Source organism: Rhamphochromis longiceps, linkage group LG8, assembly GCF_057381845.1.
Source record: "Rhamphochromis longiceps isolate RC_006_pf linkage group LG8, R_longiceps_female_GT1.1, whole genome shotgun sequence".
Lineage (NCBI taxonomy): Eukaryota > Metazoa > Chordata > Actinopteri > Cichliformes > Cichlidae > Rhamphochromis > Rhamphochromis longiceps.
Window position 1 is genome coordinate 21,047,152 of NC_140564.1, and position 23,634 is coordinate 21,070,785.

Genomic DNA, 23,634 nt, shown 5'->3' on the forward strand with positions numbered 1-23,634 from the left:
AGTCATATTCGTTGTGTTCCCACTAGTGCTGTCAGCGTTAATCTCGTTGAAATGACATTAACGCCACAACACGGCCAACACGTTAACGAGCTAACTGCGCTAACACACTAGCTCCCACCCATGTAATTGAGCATTGCATGGCACATCCAACATACTGTTTTACTTTAGTCCATGACTCGCTTACCTTCAGGGTCATACGTCACATGAAAACCAAAATAATTCCAAACGCCAGATCTGAATGAGGGTGGGGGAGGTTTAATTTGCCATGTTGCAAGGAGAGCTTAACTTCTGTCTCGCTAGCTTGCCCTGCGCTCTTCCTTCTGACAATGCTGTCTGTGTTGAGCGCTCAGTGGATCTGCGCTCGACAGTGCAGCCTAGGCGGAGTAGTCGAGCGCAGATTCACTGAGCGCTCAACACAGACAGCATCGTCAGAAGGAAAGTTGATAAGATAAATTAAAAAATTTGTATTGTTCGATACATATGCGTACCGAACCGAAAGCACTGTATCGAACGGTTCAATATCGATACGAATATCGTTGCACCCCTACTAATCAGCTACGGCCTCTCCCTCTCTGACTCTTTCTTGGTTACACAGTCTGATAAAGCCTAAGACAAATTACATTTGCTTATAATGTTCTGTAAAACACATTTTCCCCTTCAAACCCGTACAAATATACATCAAAGCCTCAGGTTTGTTTCGGTTGATTTTATTTACCATCTTAGACACTTTTCTCCCTCTCATTCGCAATCAGGTTTAGATCACACTCCATCCGTCATCTGTTTTGCTGACACATTTTTCATTCCTAGAATCTAAAGGCAAACATTCAGATTCATTTTATTTATTTTTCTTAGTTCAAGTTTTTTATAGCAGGGCCAAAAGCCCTTTTAAATTAGCATGCAGGGGTTTTTTAAACCACACTTACCTGAATTCAGTCTGAAAGCAGCCCCTCTTTAACCCTTGTCTGCCCCCACATTTCACTCTTAATTATTCATTTAACACTGACTGGCCTATATTCAAGCCAAGTGAAAAGTCTGACACTGTGTTTTGAATGCCACTGCCTCATTCACAGTGATCTTCTGAAAGCACAAACCCTCATTATTTAAAGGGATTAAATGGTAAATGGTAAATGGCCTGTATTTGTACAGCGCATTACTAGTCCTTAAGGACCCCAAAGCGCTTTACACATCCAGTCATCCACCCATTCACACACACATTCACACACTGGTGATGGCAAGCTACATTGTAGCCACAGCCACCCTGGGGCGCACTGACAGTTTTCAGTTTTATTTGTCATATGCAAGTTAGCACAGGGTCAACATTGCAATGAAATGTGTTTGACGAGCAGCAGTCACTAAGCAGCATGATACAGTAGGAGAAAATATAATAAAACAAAATAAAATAATAAAGAAAATAGAAAAATAGTAAGGAGCAAAATATTAGAGAGACATGGTAAAAGAGAAAAGATGACTAAATATATATGTACAGTATCTATAAATATAAATATATGTACACTAGTGATTAAATAAGAAAATCTTGAAAAGAAATATGACGGGAGGGCAGATGGGATATTGCACAGGAATGAGCAGCAGAAAATTACAATATTGCACTTTTAAATATAAATATCAATGACAATAAAGTGGAGTGACCAGTGCAGATTAAACAGAGTACTTGTGAAGCTGCAGGGTAGCTTCTGAGTGCTGTGTTGTGTGTGTTTAAGTGTTGTGGTTGAGGTGTCGTATGGCTTGGTGGTAAAAACTGTTTTTAAGTCTTGTAGTCCGAGCAGACAGGCTCCTGTAACGTCTGCCAGATGGTAACAAGGAGAACAGCTGATGTGCTGGGTGGCTGTGGTCCTTGATGATGCTGTGTGCTTTACGGAGGCATCGCTGGAGATAAATGTCCTGAATGTGCTCTGCTGCCTTCACCACCCTCTGTAGTGATTTACGGCTGCTGGCAGAGCAGCTTCCGTACCAAACTGTGATGCAGCTCGTCAGCAAGCTCTCAATTGCACACCTGTAAAAATTTGAGGTGATGTTGGCATTCGTGCTAAACTTCCTCAGCCTCCTCAGGAAGTAAAGCCGCTGGCGAGCTTTCCTGATAGCAGTGTCTGTGTGAAGGGTCCAGGAGAAGTCCTCAGTGATGTTGACTCCAAGGAACTTGAAGCTGCTGACCCTTTCGACCTTGACACCGTTGATGTGGATGGGCTGGTGTTCTCTGACTGGTCGTTCCCGGTAGTCCACTATCATCTCTCTAGTTTTGCTGATGTTGAGAGTCAGGTTATTTTCCAGGCACCACTCGTAGAGCGCCATCACCTCCTCTCTATAGGCCGTCTCATCGTTGTCTGTGATGAGGCCTATGATGGTTGTGTCATCCGCAAACTTGATGATGATGTTGGACTCTTGTTTAGCAACACAGTCGTGTGTGAACAGGGAATATAGGAGGGGGCTAAGCACACAACCCTGTGGCGTGCCTGTGTTTAGGATGAGTGATGAGGAGGTGTGCTTACCAACTCTCACCACCTGGGGCCTGTTTGTGAGGAAGTTTAGAATCCATCTGCAGATCGGTGTTCCCACCCCAAGGTCGACGAGCTTCGTGGCAATTTTGAGGGGATGATGGTGTTAAATCCCGAGCTGTAGTCGATGAAGAGCATCCTTGCATATGTATTCCCTTTCTCCAGGTGAGTGAGGGTGGTGTGCGTTGCCAGGGCGATGGCATCCTCTGTGGCTCTGTTTGTCTGATAGGCAAACTGAAGAGGGTCCAGTGTGTCAGGGAGGGAGGAGCAGATATGACCTTTGACCAGCCGCTCCAGGCACTTCATGATGACGGATGTCAGTGCAACAGGACGGTAGTCATTCAGACAGGAGGCCACTGATTTTTTGGGAACGGGAATGATGGTGGATGCTTTGAGGGACGTGGGGACCACTGACTGCCTCAGGGAGAGGTTGAAGATGTTGGTGAACACCTCTGCCAGCTCGTCTGCACATACTCTGAGTAGCCGGCCTGGGATGCCGTCTGGTCCTGGAGCTTTGTGAGGATTTACCTTTTTAAAGGTCCATCTCACAGCTTCTGTTTTCAGAGTTAGAGTTGCAGCCTCACTGTCCTCCTGAGGGTAGAGGATCTGCTCTCTGTTGTCTGCGTCAAAACGAGCATAGAAGTTGTTAAGCTCGTCTGCAAGAGATGCAGTGGGCTGAACACTGACTGTGTTGACCTTCTTGTAGTCGGCGAGGCTGCCGGACACTGGCGCCACCGGGCCCTCTGACCACCACCAGTAGGCAACGGGTCAAGTGTCTTGCCCAAAGACACAACGATCGAGACTGTCGGAACCGGGGCTCGAACCGGCAACCTTCCGATTACAAGGCTTGAGCCACGATCGCCCCGGAAAAACATTGCCATGTCTCATGATTCTCAGTTTCTGCTGAGCCATTCAGACGGTTCAACTTTGGCATAAACAGCATGACAGCAATAGTTCAAGCTGTGCTGATGGTGTAATGGTGTAGGTGATATTGTCTTGACACACTTTAGACCCCTTACTACCAACTGAGCATCATTTAAAGGCCATGAGAATCGTTGCTGACCATGTCCGTCCCAGTAAGTGTCCAATCTTCTGATGTCTGCTTCCAGCAGGACAGCACATTATGTCACAAAGCTCAAATGATCTCATCTTGAACATGAAAATGAGTTCACTGTGTTCAAATAGCCAGTGGCTGGTGTAATGTGGTGGAATGGGAGATTGGCTGTGCAGCAACTGAGTCTCTGAGGCATGTTTCCAGCATCTTGTTGAATCTATACCATGAAGAATTAAGGCAGTTTTGAATGCAAAAGGAGGTCCAACACAGTACTGGCAATGTGTTAGATAGGAAGTGGCTGCTACCTATTTTCACCATAAATGTCACACAGCAATACTTCCAGGGTGTAAAGGGTTAAAACAAACAGACCTTTTACATCGAGAGAGAGAGAACAAGTGGACCAACAGTGAGCAGTTTTTAAATCTATTTATAGAGTGAACAGTTCTTACTAGCACAAAGGGATATGGCAGCCAGGGCCTGATTGCAACTCTTTAGTTAATTATATAAGACGATGTTAGCAAAAGGGACACATAGAATAAGATGGTTAAAAAAAACACAGTCTTTGAAATGTCGTGATTCAGTTTTAGTTTCTGATAATCATCATTTAAAAAAATAACGGTTTGTACAATAATTAGAGTCTTTGAACTAAACACTTACAGTCGTTTGTGTGTGTGTGTGTAGACGTCTACAGCGACGGTGAGCATTGTGGTGACTGACGTTAATGACAACGACCCGCTGTTCGATACTTCCCTGCCAGTGAACCTCACTGTCATTGAGGAGCAGAAACACGCCTACGTTGGACAGGTTAAGGTAAGATTAGACACACACACACAGAGCTGCACACAACACACTCTAAATCATTTGGAGAGAAGCAGCCTGCATGACCAACCTTATTTCTCTCACATTCCCACATCACTGTTCACTACATGTTTTTGAATACATTTAAGCACTCACTGCAATTAATATTTGTAGTGTGTGAACAGGTATAATTACAGCAAGTTTGCATGCTAATGTGTTCATTTTCCACTCGTTCCTGCCTGTGCATTTGTTCAACCTTTTTAGTTTATTTCCTTACACTAATCCTTTATTATAATGATGAGTCATGAACAAACAGACAGTTTAGATGGGACTTTATCTCAATCTATCAGAAACACTGATTCTCATGCTCAATTAAAAACCCAAACACAGCGGTACAGCAAGATTACTTTTTTCTGTTATTTCTCTAGTGGCTCACACCAGTGTGTTTGAACTGGTTGCATAGCTCTCGTGTTATTGTGACACAAATCATCATATCTGAATCTAAACCATGTTTCGTCTCATTTCTTCAGTTATAACTGCAGATTCATTGACCTTTCTGTTTGTCACATGTTTCATCTTAAAATGTGTTAATTTGCATCATGCAGGCTGGCTTTTTTGTCCCCAGAAAGACGGAAGGATCCCACAATATGACTGTGTAAACAGATTATTGTCCCCTCAGCATAAGTACATGCACGCGCACATGGATTCACAGAGGCTCTAATTGAATTTAGCTCTTATAATCTTTCACAACAGGGACCAAAGACCACTAATGTAACTTCTTAAACTGTGGTAGCTTTGTAATTAGGATTGTTATTATGCTCATAGGACTTTGAGTGCATATTGCAGGTGGAAGGGGATACAAGGAAATACGTGCATGTCCTGTGGTGCAAGTGTGTGGAGTAGTGTCTATTAGGATTGTTACTGTACACAAAACCTTACAGAAAATAGGGAACGAATACAAACTGTGTGTAAATCCAAATATTCCCTGTTTAAAAAAATGCACAAACCATCAGGTAAAAGCACCAACGATGGCACTAAGACCTTTATGAAGTTTCAACCAACTTGCAGTATTTATTTTCTTTCTGTCTTTTGCAACAAGAAAAAATAAAACTGAGACTAAACATGTCCCAATAAAGTACAATGGTTATGTTTTTCTTTTGTTTGGGATTTCTTTTGTTTCTTTATTGGAACTCAACTTGGATGAGAATTCTTGGTTACATTCCCTTTATTTTTCCTGTGTTTGTGTTAAAGCAGTGGCATGAAAATTATCTCTAAATCTGTGGAAAATCTACAAAAACAACAACTTCAACAACAATAAAAAGGAAAATAAATAGTTGGGTTTAAAGGACGAGCTTTGCTTTCACCTGTATCAGCACTCTGGTCTCCACTTAGCAGAAAGACTCCTGGACTTGTTCCAGACCTAATAATGGACTTATGTATTCCCTAGACAGGGGCCATGGGTAAATCTGACACTTTGATAGGCTCTGATCTTTAAAGATGCTCACTTGGTTGCATGCTTGCTTAGATTTGCTCCAAGCTTAATTCATAAGCTTTATACAGCGATGTCAGGGGGTCTTTGATCAGCCTGACACTTTGCCAGGTTCTAAATGTTAATCACGCTTCTTTGCTTCAACACAAGGACTTCTCCTGAGATAAATACATGGCCCTTGTACACCCTTATCCGGGACTTTGAACAAGTCATACTTTAACAAGTTCCAAACTTAAAAACTTCAATAGTGTTTCTTATTTGGACCATCGGGCACAATTCCAACCCTTATGCCCGAAGAGGATATCTCATTCCAAGCATTCCAGATTTTTACTTTCACTCAGATCTTTGGCCATGTTCCAAATTCAGCATCCAAAAACCCACCCTAATCTGTGGAGAGGGCACTTGAAAGAATTCCAATCCTGAACTTCCTCCCTTTCAAGGACCCTTGGATCTATTCCAAACCAAAACAGACTATGTGATCCCTCAGTGGGCTGATCAAGGCACGACTCTGGGCCACATTCCAAACCAGGGTTCGTAGCTGTAAGCATTAAAAAGATTTCCGGAAGAATGAATAGACCTGACCTTGGTTTGCTGATTCTAGTAGGTAAATGGGAACAGGGGAAGATGTGAAAATGCTTGGATGGCAGGAAGAAGTGGGAGAACCACAGTAGGGAATAAAATGTGGGATGCCAGAGCTAAGAGCCTCGTTCTTAAACTGTTTGTCATGAATTTAACACATATGGTTAAATAATTGCTTAGAAAAAGGACAGATTGAGTGAATTCAGTTTGTTGCTGTTTTAAAAAGCCCCAACATGAACTGAATTTTCATTATATAGTTGCAAATGGAAGCAAATACCTCACACTTTTAAAGCAGGCTGTTTTAAAGCAGGTCTGTTATACTCCTTCTAGCACCATATTTTCATTTCTTGAATTCCCCAAATTTACTTTGCATGGTCCACAGTTAAACATATCTATCCATCCATTTTCTTAATATTCCTGTCCTACTTGGGGTTGCAAGGAGCATGGAGCCAGCCTGAAAGCAAGGCAAGGAGGTATGAAACTCCCTGCTATGATGTAACAGTACTAACCACTGTGCCTCCCCAATTCAAAATAGAGACATCACTATGCCAGGAATGTAGTTGTCGGTACCAGTACCAGGAATAGATGTTTGCCAAGTTGTCTACAAACATAAGAAGAGATGTAGATTTGAAGAATAAAGTACCACCTTCCTGAGTGCTTATTGTCTGATATTCCAGCTCTATCAGCAACGCATAATGTTAGACACAGCCTCATAGTGAGATGCATCATATCAACTCTTAATCAGTTTACCAGTTCGGTCTATCCATCAACTGCAGGGTTAGGCAGTCATCCTGGGAGGTCTTTCTCAGCTCTTCAGCCTGAGAGAGGGGAATACATCAGTGAAATGACCTGCTACACTGTTGGCTGTTCATTACATGATTACCTGTCGCTGTGTGACTGATAACTTTCTGTGTACTGTCAGTGGAAATGTGTCGCACAGAAACTGGCTCGGCCATTTATTGTAAATTGTTTTAAATTGATTGGTAAGAAAAACATCATTTAGGGGTAAACTTTTAGGAAGTAGGCCACACATTATCGATATCCCTTTAGACTGTGTACACCTCCTTAAAACTATCAGTTCTGGTTTAATATGGCACCTCATAGCCAAAAAAGCTGACGAGAAACAACAGAAAAAGAAGCAACTCCACAAAAGCTCACTAGAATACATTGTAGTAATGAGACGACTAGCAAGGGCTTGTCTGTATAGTAACTAACCTACTTAGAAAAGACCTACATGCTGTTATTATACCTGAAATAAAAGAAATGCACTCAGAGACAGATTAATAATATCTCAGTAATCGAGTTTCAGTTGCAGGTACTTCTTTTAGGAATTAAGTTAGAGGCGGAGGTGAGAATGGGATTAAAAAAAAACACACAAAAGGGGGGGAACTGAAAGAAAAGAAGCCCGTGCACCTGAACATGACAGGCAGAACTTGTGAATGTAGAGATAAGAGTTCATATTTCAGGCTTTAAGGTGTGTTTTTTTTTCTGGAGTCGGTCTCTGTTGAAAAGCTTCCTGCATAAGGTAGCTGAGACATTAATTCTATTGTGGTCGTGGCTTTTAACTGTCTGGCAATGTAATTACGCTTAGATAACTGTGAGAAAGACATCAAGGGAGGGATAAGACACGAGGACAGAGAGCAAAAGAAGAGGCAGAATAAAAGCAGAGTGGAAAGTCACGCTCATTTTGGATACGCAAACCTTCTGCAGCAACCAACTCTGGGAACTGCAGTCATGTTTAACATCAGGTGATTAATCAATGTAAATGATTCAATCCAGCGTGTAAAATGTTGTGACAACTTTACTGTACTGTACTTAAAGGTGAGTTTTAGGGGAAATGTTGTCAGTTAGCCCCAATGATTTACATCATTACAGCTCAAACGGTTTGTTTTTTTTTTTTTTACATTTCAAATTTATGCAAAAATACATAGCGACAGTCAGGGGCCCTTCTTCTTCTTCTTCTTTCACCTGGTCGCCACAGCAGATCTTCTGCCTCCATCTCCCCCTATCCCCTAGCATCCTCCTCTCTCACACAAACCTTCTGCATCTCCTACTGTCTATCTGCTCAATGTTCAACATCCTTTGTCCTGTGTGAACCCCCTCCCCTCCAAAAAAACCCCACAACTCAGCCTTGCTTCTCTAACTTTGTCTCCAAGAACACTCAAGGACTCTGAGTATACAAAATCTTGACAAAAAATTATCTTTTTAGAATTATTTGGAAATACATTTCAGATGGAGAAGACTGGTACCACTTTGCCAATGTCCAAGATGCTTTGGCCAGATTAACTTAATAGAAAAAAACAGGGGTTTAACCCATTATAAAAAGTATAACAATTTTCAATTCTGTCAGTATCTAATGCCACTGCCATTTTACTCTTATGGAAGCAAAAATATTTTGGACACTAAATGCTCTTAATCATTGTCGTATAAATTTAAAAACAATTACTTTTTTATTATAGTACAGAATCCTAATGTAGTCAACAACTGCTTACTTAGAAATACTCTCAATATGACACAGCGATTAACAGGCGTCATAAAAGTAACAAATGTTTTAGAACTTGTTTAAATCTAAAAAAAATGTATTGTTATGTTTTAGGCAAATAGCAAACTGGATTTATGTTTTTAGTTTGCTTTAGTTTATTTTTACACAGGCATGTTGAGTTTCCTGTTTTATTGTGAAGTTCTGTGTCTTATGTTAGTGTGTCTGGTTTTGCTTCCCCTTGTCTCATCAGCTCTGATTTCTCCCAGCTGTGTTTCTCTCCTGCCTCCTATTCCCTGATTACGCCGTTGTGTATTATAAGCCCTGTGTTTCCTTTTGCTTGTTGCTGGTCCGTCTGTGTTGTCTCCCCGAGTCTCCCCGTGTTTCCGCCGTATGATAGTTTCATGTCAGTTTTGTTAGTTTCCTCAGTTTAGGTTTCTCTTAGTTTCTCTGTATGCCCTTCTCGGTTCCTCCTGCATCCTGTTCACCTCAAAATAAAGCTCAATCTTCGCATCTATCTCAGTGCCTGCGTTTGGGTAGCACCTCTACATAGCCTGCCTTGCCAGCCGTGACATTAACAATACGATTCACCACAGCCTAAGCCAGTTTTGCAATACCCAGACCTAGTTTTTAATCATTTAAGAATTTAAATTTAAATTTAAGACAGTATACTGATTTTTTCTCAAGTGAGAAATTGATCAAGCACACCATTCAAGCATTTAAGCTAATTTTTCTGAGCTGATTTCAATTAAAGGCCTTGTGTATACTGCTGGATTAACCATTACATATCATTATCAGTACTGTTAGTTTATGGCATAATGTGACATAAATCTTACATTCGTTAATGACCTAATAAGCACTACAACCGTGCTTGTACACAGTAAAGACATTTTGTCACTTTTGGATAGCGCCAGGCTCATTCATTATCCTTGCATTTTTTTTGCTAAGCTAAGCTAATTGGTGGGTTTTACAGCTAACAAATGACTGTGTGGTATTAGTCGTTTGTCTAATTCTCCACTACATTTCCCCCAAATGTTTAAGACTAACAATTTACTTCATTTGCACACACTAAAAGTAAGTAAAGAAAATAAGCACACACACTTTGTCCACGTCTCCTCGTTTTTAAGCTATAAAATTGCATTTTTCTACATTCTCGCCTTTTTACCTTTGCTCTCTCATTTATTTTCCATGTCTCACTTCTTTCACGCCTTTCTTCAAACAACATGGGATAATCATCCAATATGTGGATGCTCTATTAAGTTTCTAGCAGTTTTACCCCCAGATAGTAATGAATCACTGAATACGAATCACATCAAGAGGACTTCGTTTTTCTTTGAGTCTTCATAACACTGACAAGATGGAGTCTAATTTTCATTAATTCTAATAGTCGCTGTGTGAGATGCGATGAAACTTTAATGATCCAAAATTGGGGAAACAGACAAAAATGGGTCACTGCATTAGCAAGTAGTGACTGGAGTACAGCAAATGAGGTAGAAGGTAAATATGATTTGAGTAATGGGGGTTAGATGAAGTTATTCAACTGACAATGTTGACAATATTGCAATTAAAGCCTTTACATAAGGATTTTCCTCTCATTAAGTAAAGATGTATGGCCCCTGTTTGTTGTTTGATTTAGTGGCTATTTTTTTCAGAGATCATTACTAAATACTATTCAATTGTAATTCTAGCTTTTTACAGGTTGTTTTATTCTAGCAAGTCTTTAAGCTTTTAAAAAAGGGAAGGTTTACACATTTGCCTTCAGCCTTGCACTGTTTGGGGGGGTTTTGTAACCCAAGAACCATTTGCTGGTTTCACACAATAATTGCTGTCAACCCAGCTGTACTTTTAAAGTGGATATAAAGTCAAAGTCAAACTTCATTCAAATCATTCACAATAATGCTCAACATTGTTCAGTTTAACACATAAAATACAGAAAAATGCTCTCACTTTTTAAGTTAATTTCAATTTTTATTTATATTCTACTTCACAGAACCTAAAACATAAAAATAAAAATCAACCAAAAGCAAGTTTAAAAATATGAGTTTTTAGCTGTTTTTCAAAAGCGACCATGGAGTCCACAGATCTCAGGCTCAAAGGGAGAGAGTTCTACAGTCTGGGGGCACAGTTACAAAAGCTCTTTTGTTTTCAGCCTCGTGTGTTGGACAACCAGCAAGCCCTGGTCACATGACCTCAGGGACCTGCTGGGCATGTATGGATGTAAAAGTTCGCTGATATATGTTGGTGCTTGTCCATGCAGAACCCTGAAAGTCAAGGTCAAAACCTTAAAGTGGATTCTGAATTTAACGGGGAGCCAGTGCAGCTGAATCAGCAGGGGCGTGACATGGGAGTACTTGGAGGACTTGGTCAGAAGCTTTGCAGCAGCGTTCTGAACAACTTGCAGACGCTCCAAAGAGGCTTTACATAAACAAGTAAACAAAGAATTACAATAATCCAGACGAGATGAAACAAATGCATGAATGACAATTTCTAATTCGGAGCGCGATACAATGGACTCAGTTTAGCAATGTCTCTCAAGTGATAAAAACAGGAGCGGACCAGAGATTTAACATGAGCGTCCAAAGTCAGAGCTGAGTCAATAGTAACACCAAGGTTCCTGATAGAAGGTTTGGCAAATGTAGCAAGTGGACCCAAGTTTTTCCATAACACTAGGTACAATTTTTTCAGGAGCACAAACGAGGACTTCAGTCTTCTCCTCATTTAGTTGAAGAAAGTTTCCAGCCATCCAACCTCTAATGGAGTCTATGCACTTATGCAAAATCTGTAGCTTGGAAACATCTTGGTGCTTAAAGGAGATATATAACTGAATATCATCTGCATAGCAGTGGTACAAAATGTCCTTAAAAGTGCTCAATAAGTGCTGAAGAAGAAGTAAAAACAGCAAGAACAATAAAGGCCCCAAAACTGAACCTTGTGGCACACCATAGGCAAGAAAAGTAGAAGAGGAACTGTACTTAGAGATAGCCACAGAAAGGATCATTCATGCAAATAGGATTCAAACCAGTCCAAAGCAGCCCCTGATATACCCACCCACTGTCTCAGCCTGTCTAGCAGAACATGATGGTCCACAGTATCAAAGGCAGAGGTCAGGTCCAACATCAACAGAACGGAGCATTCTCCTGCATCACAACTCATCAAAATGTCATTGGAGACTGTAAGAAGTGTAGTTTCAGTAGAGTGAGCTGTACGAAAGCCAGATTGGAATTTATCCAGAATGCTGTATTCATCTAGAACAGCTATAAGCTGCTTAGCCACAACCTTTTCCAAAATCTTAGCAATGAACGGTAATTTTGAAATCGGTCTGTAGCTACTGAGAAGAGAAGCGTCAAGCTTAGGTTTTTTTTTAACAGTCGGTGAATGACAGCATTCTTACAATAAACAGGGACCTGACCAGAAACCAGTGAGGTATTGATAAGTATTGTGAGCACACAGGGACCAATAGACTGAAAGACAGTTGGGCGATTTCGGCCTACAAGCATGTCTCTTAGCAGGTGCCATTTTGGGATCCTTATAAACACAGCATAATATTATGTTGAAGCACAGGACGTATTACTCTGCGAGGCTCCTGACTACAGTAGCTGTAATGCTCCTACAATCCGTCAAGCAGTGCAGCTTCGTAACTTACCAAAGTCATACTAAAACATTTTGACTGATTTTTCAGGGCCATGTATCACATAGAATCAGTTCGAGGTCAGTAAGCACAACCAGAATTGATACATAAGGCGTACTGGATGGTACTGGAAGGCGCACTGTCAGTTTTTTGAGAAAATTGAAGGATTTTAGGTGCGCCTTATAGTCCAAAAAATACAGTACTAACTTTAATGTAGATGAGGCCATCTCTGACACATTACAGACAGCAGTCCTGCCTGTAGCCACAATAACTTGTAACCACACAGCACCTGTACAGGATAGTTTTTGACCTTCAAAGGTTCTTTGTTGATGGCTTGCTTTAGGGAAGAGAGGGTGCATTAGGATCTGGAAACAGTGGATTATATAAGACTCAAAAAGCAGCTATATAGACACTGAAATTCTAAAAAAAAAAAATGTTTTGCAATTAAATAATATAACATAGAGTAATATGCAAAGGTCTTGAGCCACCACTTATTTCTTTATAATTAGCTTCCAAAGAGAGTTTATTGTATTTTTAATATGCTCTTGAGCAACTGTTCCCCAGTTTTTCTGATGGTCTTTCAGAGTTTTCTTTGGACATTTGCTGCTTTTTCACTTATTTTCAGTCCAGTCATTGTACGTGACCATTTTCAGAAGAACCTCTTAAAAATCCATTTAATACTGACCTATTACTTTCTAAAACGTTACCCAACTCAAGGGATCTAAAAGTGTTGTGTCTAAACATGACAGGAAACAAACGAAAAGAGCTCATTTTAAATTGGATCTTTAGGTAGATTGGAAAGACAAAAGTGGCAGGCCTGGAAAAAAAAACAGAAAAGAAAAATAAAACAATCATACAACCAATTTTAAATCAGTACCTTGAGGCACTTGACTACTAGCAGCCATTTACACACATGTATATAATTTGTTTCTGTGGCTGAAAAAACAGAAATTGAGAAAGATTAACAGTCTGACAGCCATAAAATAGTATTTTTACACCAACAAGGTGTTATCAAAAACTTGGCATATCTTGGCATGACATACAATCTTGTGGAGTGATTGATTTGAAGTTTAGGGTTGATTTAAGGTTGAATTGCCATCACTGTACATCTGTATGTACAGAAGGAGTCAGGAAAAAACACTGTGTGGAGGCTTTTTCATGCATTCAGCTGTTGTATTTCAGTTCTTGTGTTTGGGATCTTGTCAAAATAAATGCAGAAACGTACAGTCAGATTTGGATCTACATCCAATGCCATGATTAGTAATATCTTGCCAATTCTCCCAAAACACTGCCAGTGCCATAAAAGCACACCTGGATAGAAAACACACAGTGGAGCACTATCAGTCATGGACAGGTATCCCCAGAGTGCAGACCGCAGCGTTATTAAAGCAGTGTGGGATCATCTCGACAGAGAACAGAAAAGAAGGCAGCCAGCATCCAGAGAAGAGCTTTGAAAGTTCTTCAAGACTGGAGAATTATTCCTGAAGACTATTTAAAGAAATTACAAGAAAGCTTGTCATCGAGTTCAGGCTGTGCTGAAGAATAAAGGTGGTCATACCAGATATTTACTCTCAAGCTTGATAGAGTTGTACAGCCTCTGGCTTTGCCTTATATAACGTATCTTTACTTCTGTTTGCACATTTTATTAAATTGCTGAACCTCTGCCAGTTTCACAGCAAAATACAAAGAGGTGAGGGGTGGCTCGAGATTTTTATGTGGCACTGTACACTTACCATCACTTAAGGGAGCTTTAAGGTTAGGACTTACTCTTACTGTAATTCGTGAATACATTAACATCCTTAAAATCATGCATAATTAAGCATATCAGCCTTTTCATCTGATACTTTCCCATCCATGTTGAATTTGTGTAACACAGATACCCCATCTGCACCTTGTGAGTGTCTTCTAGGGGATTTTCTGTCAGACATGTTTTCTCTTTATGCCCTTCCTTTTTTGGTTAAAACATAAGGCTGATTTGGGACTATGCTATGTGTCCCCATTGACTACAATGGAGACATACACTCTGTATACACTATATATAATGCTCAAAGCACTGCTGTGCTGTCAGTTTGCTAGCATGACTGTACAGTCTTGTTCCACAGTGTTGTTGCAAAGTAGGCAAAAAACACTTTGCTTTTTGTGTTACCTTGATCTCAAATTGATTTTGTCAGTTTTTTATCCTCATCTAAGAGTACAGTTATTAATAGCCGATAGTTGTCAAGGTATTACCTTCATTGAAAGAGAATTTATCCAAATTGAATCTGACAAACTACTAAATTTTTACCCTCAAAGAGCCCATTGAAGTTCTGGAAGAAAGTTGGTTCTGACAGAGCTAGACTATAGGATCAAATCAGCAACACTGAACATGTAAACAACAACCATAAGTAAAGCAGCCATCCTGAGAATACCCTTTGATAAACAGACTTTCATACAGGGCTTCAAATTTATTAGTTCTGCCATCTAGAAAAGAATGTTTATATGCCCCTGGAATCCTTCTGGAATTGTAAGCCAGATGGTAGAAGAATAAGGTGTGCCCACAGCCGTGAGTGTCTATTAACCCTTACCTTCAAAGTGCATCACAACGCCACCTTCAAACCAAATTTACTAAGAGGTGTACTTGTGATCAGTGCACCCTTGGCACCTTTATTCAGGACTTCCAATCTATGGAATGGATTGCAAAGTAATTACACAAGGACCACAGGAAAAGAGACTGTGCATAATCCAAATTTCAATTAAAGCTAATGTTTAAACATATAGTAATTCAGGTTGGCCTTGAGAATTAACAAGCAGAAAGTAAATTTTTGCTCATTCTGGAGTTCAGATGGTCATTGGGGACAACGTTTTACAAATTACTGTGAAATAAATAGAGACTATGACTTGAGAAGGGATCTGACCATGACCTGTTTCTGTCTGAGGAGAGAACTCTCCCTTAGATAATTAGCATTCATGGACTGCTTGAAAGGTTCCCTTCACTTTCCATTCAGTTTTCTGACCTGCTCCAACAGGTCAGCATGACCTCTAGCAAACCTCTTCACGATCACATTCATCACTGCATACTTGAAAACCCTTGGCACATTAGTAGCGCTGAAAACCTGACCATCTGCAACTCAGTTTTTAAAAAAAATCAATTTCCACAAATTTACCATCTCAGTAAATGGCTGCATTATTTTAACCTTAAGTATATCCAATGTTGGGAAGGTTACTTTTAAAATGTATTCCATTACAGAATACAGAATACGTGCCCCAAAATGTATTCTGTAACGTATTCCGTTACGTTACTCAATGACAGTAACGTATTCTGAATACTTTGGATTACTTAATATATTATCATGCTTTTTACAACAACGTGAATGTACTGTAACGTTCACAAGAACCAGACGGTTGGGGTCTCAGTTTGTCCGTTTATTCGGCACATAAGCCAGCGGGTTGTTAACTCAGGGGGAAGCGCTCTCGAACTACACCTCTCTTCAGCCTGGCACACACACAGAACTACCAGGTCCCCCCACCCCTTCCTGTACACCACCCTCACTACTTCCTGCAGCCCAACCAAACATGAATCTTAAAGGAACAACAACAGTGTGCAGAGAAAACCAACATGTCACTGTCCAGTAACACTTAACCATCGTTACACTGCCCCCCCAGCAATAAGTTCCTCGTCCCCGAGGGAACGACACAGTCTCTGAGGCGGGGCGGTAGCCTACGTTCCCTCCTTGACCTCCTGAGCCCCTGAGGAGGACGCGGAGCTTCGGGGCTTTGGGGTGAAGAGTCCGAGGGGGGGGAACGCAGCCCCGGTCGGGGGCCCCTCTGAGCAGGGTCATGGACGCTCTGTACACGTCCCTCTGGAAAGGAGGGGAGGGACTGTCCTCTGTAGGGGGCCATCCGGTCTCTGTGCAGCGCTACTATCCTCCCCCTAGGATGCAACTGCACCCTGTAAACAACCTCCCCCACTCGCTCTAGGACGCTGCAAGGCCCCACCCAGCTGCTATCCAGTTTAGGACACCGTCCCTTCTTCCTCTTTGGGCTGTAGACCCACACCAGCTCCCCAGCACGGAAGTGCCTCCCTTTAGTGGTGATGTCGTAATTCCTCTTTTGGCGCAGGCCTGCCTTCGCCAGCTGCTCTCGGGCGTAGGAATGTGCAGAATCCAGCCGGTCCTGCAGCTTCCTTGCGTAGTCCCGGCCCGGTGGTGCCTCTGGCGCGTCCGGGGGTTTCCCAAAAGCCAACTCTGCAGGAGTTCTCAGCTCTCTCCCTAACATGAGCAGGGCAGGCGTACATTGGGTGGAGTCCTGCACTGCCGACCTGTAGGCCATGAGGGTAAGGGGAAGATGGTAATCCCAGTCCCGTTGGTGTTCTGAGGTAAGGATGGCTAGCTGCTGGGCCAGCGTCCTGTTAAACCTTTCCACCAGCCCATCGCTTTGGGGGTGAAGTGGGGTGGTGCGGGTCTTCTTAATCCCAAGGCGTTCACACATGGCAGCAAATACCTTGGACTCAAAGTTACGCCCCTGGTCACTGTGGAGGGTCTCTGCTGTCCCAAAGCGGCTGAACATCCCCTCCACTAATACATCAGCGACAGTCTCAGCCTCCTGATCTGGGATGGCGTATGCTTCCGGCCACTTGGTAAAATAGTCCATGGCCACAAGAACATAGCGGTTTCCTCTGTCTGTGCGAGGAAATGGGCCCATGACGTCCACAGCTACTCGCTCCATTGGAGCTCCTGCTGGTTGCTGCTGAAGCTGAGCCCGGGACTGGTCTTGTGGCCCTTTGTGTGAGGAACATGCATCACAGCTGCGGCAAAAGTCCTCCACATCCCTCCGCTGTTGACCCCAGTAATAGCCCTGGCGGAGGCGGCGAAGAGTCTTGGAGACCCCAAAGTGGCCAGAGCCAGTGCTCCCATGGCAGGCTCCCAGCACAGCTGACCTCAGCGACCTTGGCACCACAACCTGCCACCTCTCCTCCCCCGTGGCAGGATCCTTCCAGGCACGCTCCAACACCCCCTCCTTCAGCCTGAGAGCTGCAAACTTGGCCCACAGCCCCCTGGTACAGATGGAAAACCCAGTGACCTCATCCCAAAGGGGTTGCTCCCCCTTCTCCAGCCACTGCAGGACCGGCAGCAGGTCTGTGTCTTGTTCCTGCCGTGCCCTCCACTCCGCTGCATCCACCACCAGAAGAACCCTGCAGGCGAGCTGTGCTGCTCCGTCTATTGTCGTGAGTTCCCGCTCTATTTCCTCTCGCTTCTCACAGTAACGGCAGCCAGCTGCAGCACATGGGCGGCGAGAGAGGGCGTCTGCGTTAGAATGGTGCGTCCCTGCTCTGTGCTCCACGGTGAAATTGAAGGCTTGGAGCTCCTCCAGCCAGCGAGCCACCTGTCCCTCTGGTTCCCTGAAAGACATCAGCCACTGAAGGGCAGCATGATCAGTTCTGACAACAAATGCTGTGCCGCACAGGTAGTATTTAAAGTGTCTCACCCCCGCCACCACAGCCAACAGCTCTCGTCGTGTGACACAGTAGCGCCGCTCGCTCCTGTTCAGGACCCGGCTGAAGTACGCCACCACCTTCTCCCCTTCCGGTCCAACCTGCGACAACACCGCTCCCAGCCCCACATTACTTGCGTCAGTGTCCAGGACAAAAGGCAGGGCGGGGTCAGGGGGGGCAAGGACTGGGGACTCTGTCAGCGATCTGCGGAGGGTGTCGAACGCCTGCTGACAGTCCTGGGTCCAGATGAAGTCACGGTCCTTCTGCAGCAGGTGGAAGAGTGGTGCGGCTATGGAGGAAAAGCCCTTCACAAACCTCCTGTAATAAGACGCCAGTCCTAGGAAGCTTTTGAGCTGTTTCTGGTCTGCTGGTGTGGGCCACTCGGTAATGGTGTGAATTTTTTCCTCCAAAGTGCTGATGCCCTCACGACCCAGCTTGTGGCCCAGAAACTCCACCTCCCTCCTCATGAAGTGGCACTTGTCGGGATGCAGCTTCAGGCCTGCAGCCGCCACCCTCTCCAACACTTGTCTCAGGGCATCCAGGGCAGCATCAAAGGAGCTCCCGTGCACTAGAAGATCATCCAGGTAAACCAGACACCGTTGCCGTGGGACGCCAGCCAGCACACTGTCCATGAGCCTCTCGAAGGTCGCAGGAGCGTTGCAAAGGCCAAAACTCAGGACTTTGAACTGCCATAGTCCCCTGTTAGTGCAGAAGGCTGTCTTCGGTCTGGATTCCGGGGACAGTGGCACCTGCCAGTAGCCACTCCGCAGGTCCAGGGTGGAAAACCAGGAGGACCCGGCTACTAAGTCGAGGGACTCATCAATCCTGGGAAGGGGGTAAGAGTCTTTCTTAGTCACTTTGTTGAGTGGTCTGTAGTCCACACAGAAACGCATCCTAGGACTTTTTTTCTTAGGCACCATCACCACCGCGGAGGCCCACGGGCTATCAGATGGTTCTATGATGCCCGCCTTCATCATTTCACACAGCTCCCTGTCTGCAGCCTCCTGATGAGCCAGGGGCAGGCGGCGGGGGCGCACTTTAATAGGCTGGGCATCCCCGGTCTCAATGACGTGCTCTACCAAGTGTGTCAAGCCAACATCACTTTCTTTCAGGGCAAAAATGTCACTAAACTCTTTTAGTACCTGCCATAGACTCTCTTGCTGCTGTGGAGTCAGCCCCTCACAGTTCTTTGACCAGATACTCCTCACTGCTGAGAGCCTCTCCTCCTCCTCCTCCTCCGCTCGCTGTTCTGCTGGCGGGTCTGCAGGGGTCTCTGCGGTGGAGGTGGACGCCGCGGCAGATGCTGTGCAGACCGGGGGAGGAATAAGCGGCACCTTCTTCCCATCAGGGAGTACGAGGAGGCCTTTGCCTAAGTCCAGTACACCACCAATGGCTCGTAAAAAATCCAGCCCAAGGATGCAGGCGTCCTGCACGTCAGCCACCCAGGCAGCATAAGACACACAGAGGTCCCCCACCTTGAACTGGAACACTCCCTTCCCTCTCATTGGGGCCAGATCACCGGTCACAGTCTTAAGTTGCACGTTAGTCGGTTGTACAGCAGCTCCGGTTGGGACAATATCGGGTCGGACCAGCGTTGCATTGGATCCCGTGTCCAGCAGGGCCGTACAGGACACCCCCGCAATCGTCACTGGAACATGGCAAAAGCCGCCAACCTGGGTCCAGCCCACAGTGATGGCCGCACCGGGTGGAGGTGGCGGTGGTGTGGGGATGTCGTTCTCCCAGGCCCGTGTACTCCCGCCTACACGGGCCCGTGGGCGTTTCCCTGAACCGCTGCAAGCTTGGGGCACTGCCTGATGAGGTGTCCGACTTGTCCACATCCCCAGCAGCTCTGAGGTCGGCGGTGTGGGCCAGCCCGAGGGGAAGGCGACTGCAGCGAAGCTGTCTGCACCAAACTGCACAGGCCCGCTGGCGTCTCCATCTGTTCCACAGGTGCTGACACAGCCCTCACCACGTGTGCGTCATCAGCGCCCCCAGAGGATCCTGCAAGCATCTCCCTCTCCAACGCTAGCTCCAGGGCTGCACTGAGTGTGGCCGGCCGAGCAAGCTGAGTTTGCATGCGGAGCTCTTTAGGGCTCAGGGCCTGCAGGAACTGGTCCCGAGCTAACTCCGCCTGCACTGATGGTGGCATGCTGTCATACGCCCTCCGGCAAAGGCACTCGACTTCATGGGCCAAAATGCGGAGGGGCTCACCTGGCAATCTGCGTCTGTTGTGGAACTCCGACCTCAGCAGCACTGGTTGGTTATACTGCCCGAAGCGCCTCTGAAGTGCTCCGACCAGAGCATTATAATCTCCCCTCTGCTCCTCGGTCAGCAGCAGCAGGCATGCAGCTGCATCCTCACACAGGCACAAAGCCAATTGGAGAGCTTTATGTTCCTCAGACCAGCCAGCTGCAACAGCTAACAGCTCGAACTGTGCGATAAACACTTCCCATGGCGTCTTGCCGCTGAACTTAGGCGTTTTTATATTCGCTGCAGCTTGCTGGGCGCCGCCATGTTTGTTTACATCACGTGACGGCGCGCCAAGCGAGGTCGACTCCTTCCCGCCGGAATCACGGCCGCTGTGCGAACAGTTCCCGAGCCTAGTCAAACCTGGAGAAAATCCAGCCTCGGCAGACAGCCGCAGCGCCGTTTCCCTCACTCCATGGGCGGGCGAGCGCGGGCGAGCGCGGGCGAGCGCGGACGAACCTCCCTCTCCTCCGTCTCCTTCTTAATCCTGCCCGGCAACATCCTCGTCTCGTAACGGCAAGCGTCGCCGGCAACAGGGTCTCGGGCGTTCTGGGGTTCTTTTTTCTTTCTTCACTTGTGACACCAATGTAACGTTCACAAGAACCAGACGGTTGGGGTCTCAGTTTGTCCGTTTATTCGGCACATAAGCCAGCGGGTTGTTAACTCAGGGGGAAGCGCTCTCGAACTACACCTCTCTTCAGCCTGGCACACACACAGAACTACCAGGTTCCCCCACCCCTTCCTGTACACCACCCTCACTACTTCCTGCAGCCCAACCAAACATGAATCTTAAAGGAACAACAACAGTGTGCAGAGAAAACCAACATGTCACTGTCCAGTAACACTTAACCATCGTTACAGTACTATTGCTGTGTGATTTATTACTATTACTGAAGGTCCGCGACTCTGAACTGTAGTAAAGGGACCTCTGACTAATACGGCGGGGTCCCTGTCGGCTCGTAGCCGAAAAATAGCTTTACTTTGTTGTGTGGGTCAACTTTTCTTGCGAGAGACAGAGAGAGGCGTTGAAAGACTGCTCCAACGTTCCGTTTTCGGAGAAAAACACGAACACGGTGTACAGTCGAGTCTTAATAGCTTACTTACAACTGGGCTCGTCAGGCACTCTTCTTGGCTGAAGTGGTTATTATTATATTTACATGCTTCCAGCTCCCGTTTTTCCTCGATGACAACTCGTACCTTTCCACTCCCCTTTTTCTCCCTCCTCGCGCTCACAGACCCATAACGTGTATGGCAGTCCATTCTCCCTGCAACACGGACTACACTGCCCATGATGCTACATTCTTTAGAGCTATGCTTGTAGCATTCTGCCTGTTAGCTTAGCACAACAACAACAACAACGAAAAGGCGCTCTCTCACCCGGGAAACACACAGTCGCAGAGAGAGAGAGAGCGTCACCCTGTAACCATGGCAACCGTAACGCTGCCGCCTGGAACAGCAGAACGTAGCTGTCAAACAAAACCCAAACAGTCCTGACCCGCGACAATATGAAACAGGAAAGTACCGCAGTGTAATCCATTTATTTCAACAAAGTAACTGTATTCTGAGTACCACCTTTTTAAACGGTAACTGTAACGGAATACAGTTACTCATATTTTGTATTTTAAATACGTAACGGCGGTACATGTATTCCGTTACTCCCCAACACTGAGTATATCATGCTGTAATACTGTGTTTTTGTTTTAGTCGTTATTTTCAATGTCTTTTCTCATCTTCTTGTTACTATGTTTTTGCGTGTCCATTTGTTTCTTTAGTAATTTATAATCAAATCAAATCACTTTTTATTGTCACATCACATGTGCAGGCACACTGGCACAGCACATGCGAGTGAAATTCTTGTGTGCGAGCCCCACAAGCAACAGAGATGTGCAAACACAACAACACAAACGAGCAAAATACAAGAATGAATAATTGCTGAGTTGATGTAAGTTTCTCTTTAACTTTTGTCACATACAAGGCTTCAGTCACATGGAATTTGCTTACTGGTTGCTAGAAAAAATTCTCTACTCCCCAACTGACAAGCAGTGGCTGATGGTCGTTAGGTTGAAGTATGATGCTGCACAAGAAACATCTCCTTGTGATTGCCTTGGTCACTAGCAGATGGCAGAAATGGAACATTCTCTATTTTTGCAAAACGGAAACAGAGAATGTAAAAGTATGAGTAAACGTTTTGTCGTACTGCTTCAGCCAAAATGTTTGAAAAAGCGCAACTTTTTCTTTTAAGCCAAATGGTCTCCTGTTTTGGTTTATGTTGCAATTTTCACAGCTTCACAACAACTCAGAGAGTAGATGTCAACTGTTTGCAGACAATTTGGCAACTTCCATGCAAACAATGGGCAACTGCTGCAATCCACAAGTGATCAAATGCAAGAAGGTTTTGGGTGCAGCAGCATATCGTTAGCTTCATAGCATAAGTGCCTAAGTCATTGACTTAGTCAAATGACTTAGGCAATTATGCTATGAAGCTAACGATATATTTTTTGTAAATACTTTTTATCAAGCACGTACCAGTTACTTCCATGAAAATTTGCAGTCTTTAGTTGCTCGGGAGACATTAACATTTGAATTTAGCCCCAAAGCTATATAGATTATTGCAACTGTGGTGTTTACAGGTCATTTTTAGTTCTAAAATGTGAAATTCGAAGGCATGGGATCACAGTTTATTACTATAAACATTTAACACACCAGGTTAATGAACAGTTGTTTAAGGTTGTTTAGTAATGCTGTATAAACAGATTGCTAATTATCTGAGCAAAACTTGCCATACTATGCCATAGACATAGTATGTGAACTCACAGTTTTCTTATTGTTCAGAACAGGTGTGAAGCAATTATTTTTAACACTTGCCACTGACTCTCAAATTATATTTCACTTCTGGGAACTTGTATGAAACAGCAATGTAAGCAAACCCTAGGCCCGCACACACAAATACACACACGTGCGTCGTGTTAATGTTTCCTCTGTTCTCCTCTCCCCTGCTCTGGCCTCATCTATTTTAATGCAGTGAGAATGCTGATTGGACAAGATGAACATTTAGACAGGGTGAAAGGAACAGCAGCTTGCAATTTGTCACCTTCTCACTACTTTTTAGTAGTTGAAAGAGATGATGTGGAGAAGGGTTTGACTGGAGAACAGATGCAGAGATAAAAGCGATGCAACAAAGGGAAGAAGACAGTGATCTACTTTCTTCCAAGTGAAAATTGAAACCACTGTCTCATTAACTCTGGAAAAGTTTAAGAATTGCTGGTGGGAAGTAACTTTAACACCTTTGGACAAGTTGCAATAAGTGGGAAAAGAGAGCAGATCCCTCAAGTTTGTCTCGACACCCTTGCCAAATCAAACCCAAAAAACTTTGGATTTTT

The 23,634-nt window shown here is 44.2% G+C and overlaps 1 protein-coding gene across 1 annotated transcript in view; it reads left to right on the top strand.

The window, feature by feature from the left end:
* LOC146663594 (protocadherin-15-like) overlaps positions 1–23,634 on the top strand; it is a 234,345-nt gene that overhangs the window by 119,794 nt on the left and 90,917 nt on the right. Inside the window, exon 20 of the mRNA XM_085416436.1 lies at positions 4,246–4,374. Coding sequence (XP_085272562.1) covers positions 4,246–4,374 — 129 coding nt within the window. The remainder of the gene's footprint in view (positions 1–4,245; positions 4,375–23,634) is intronic.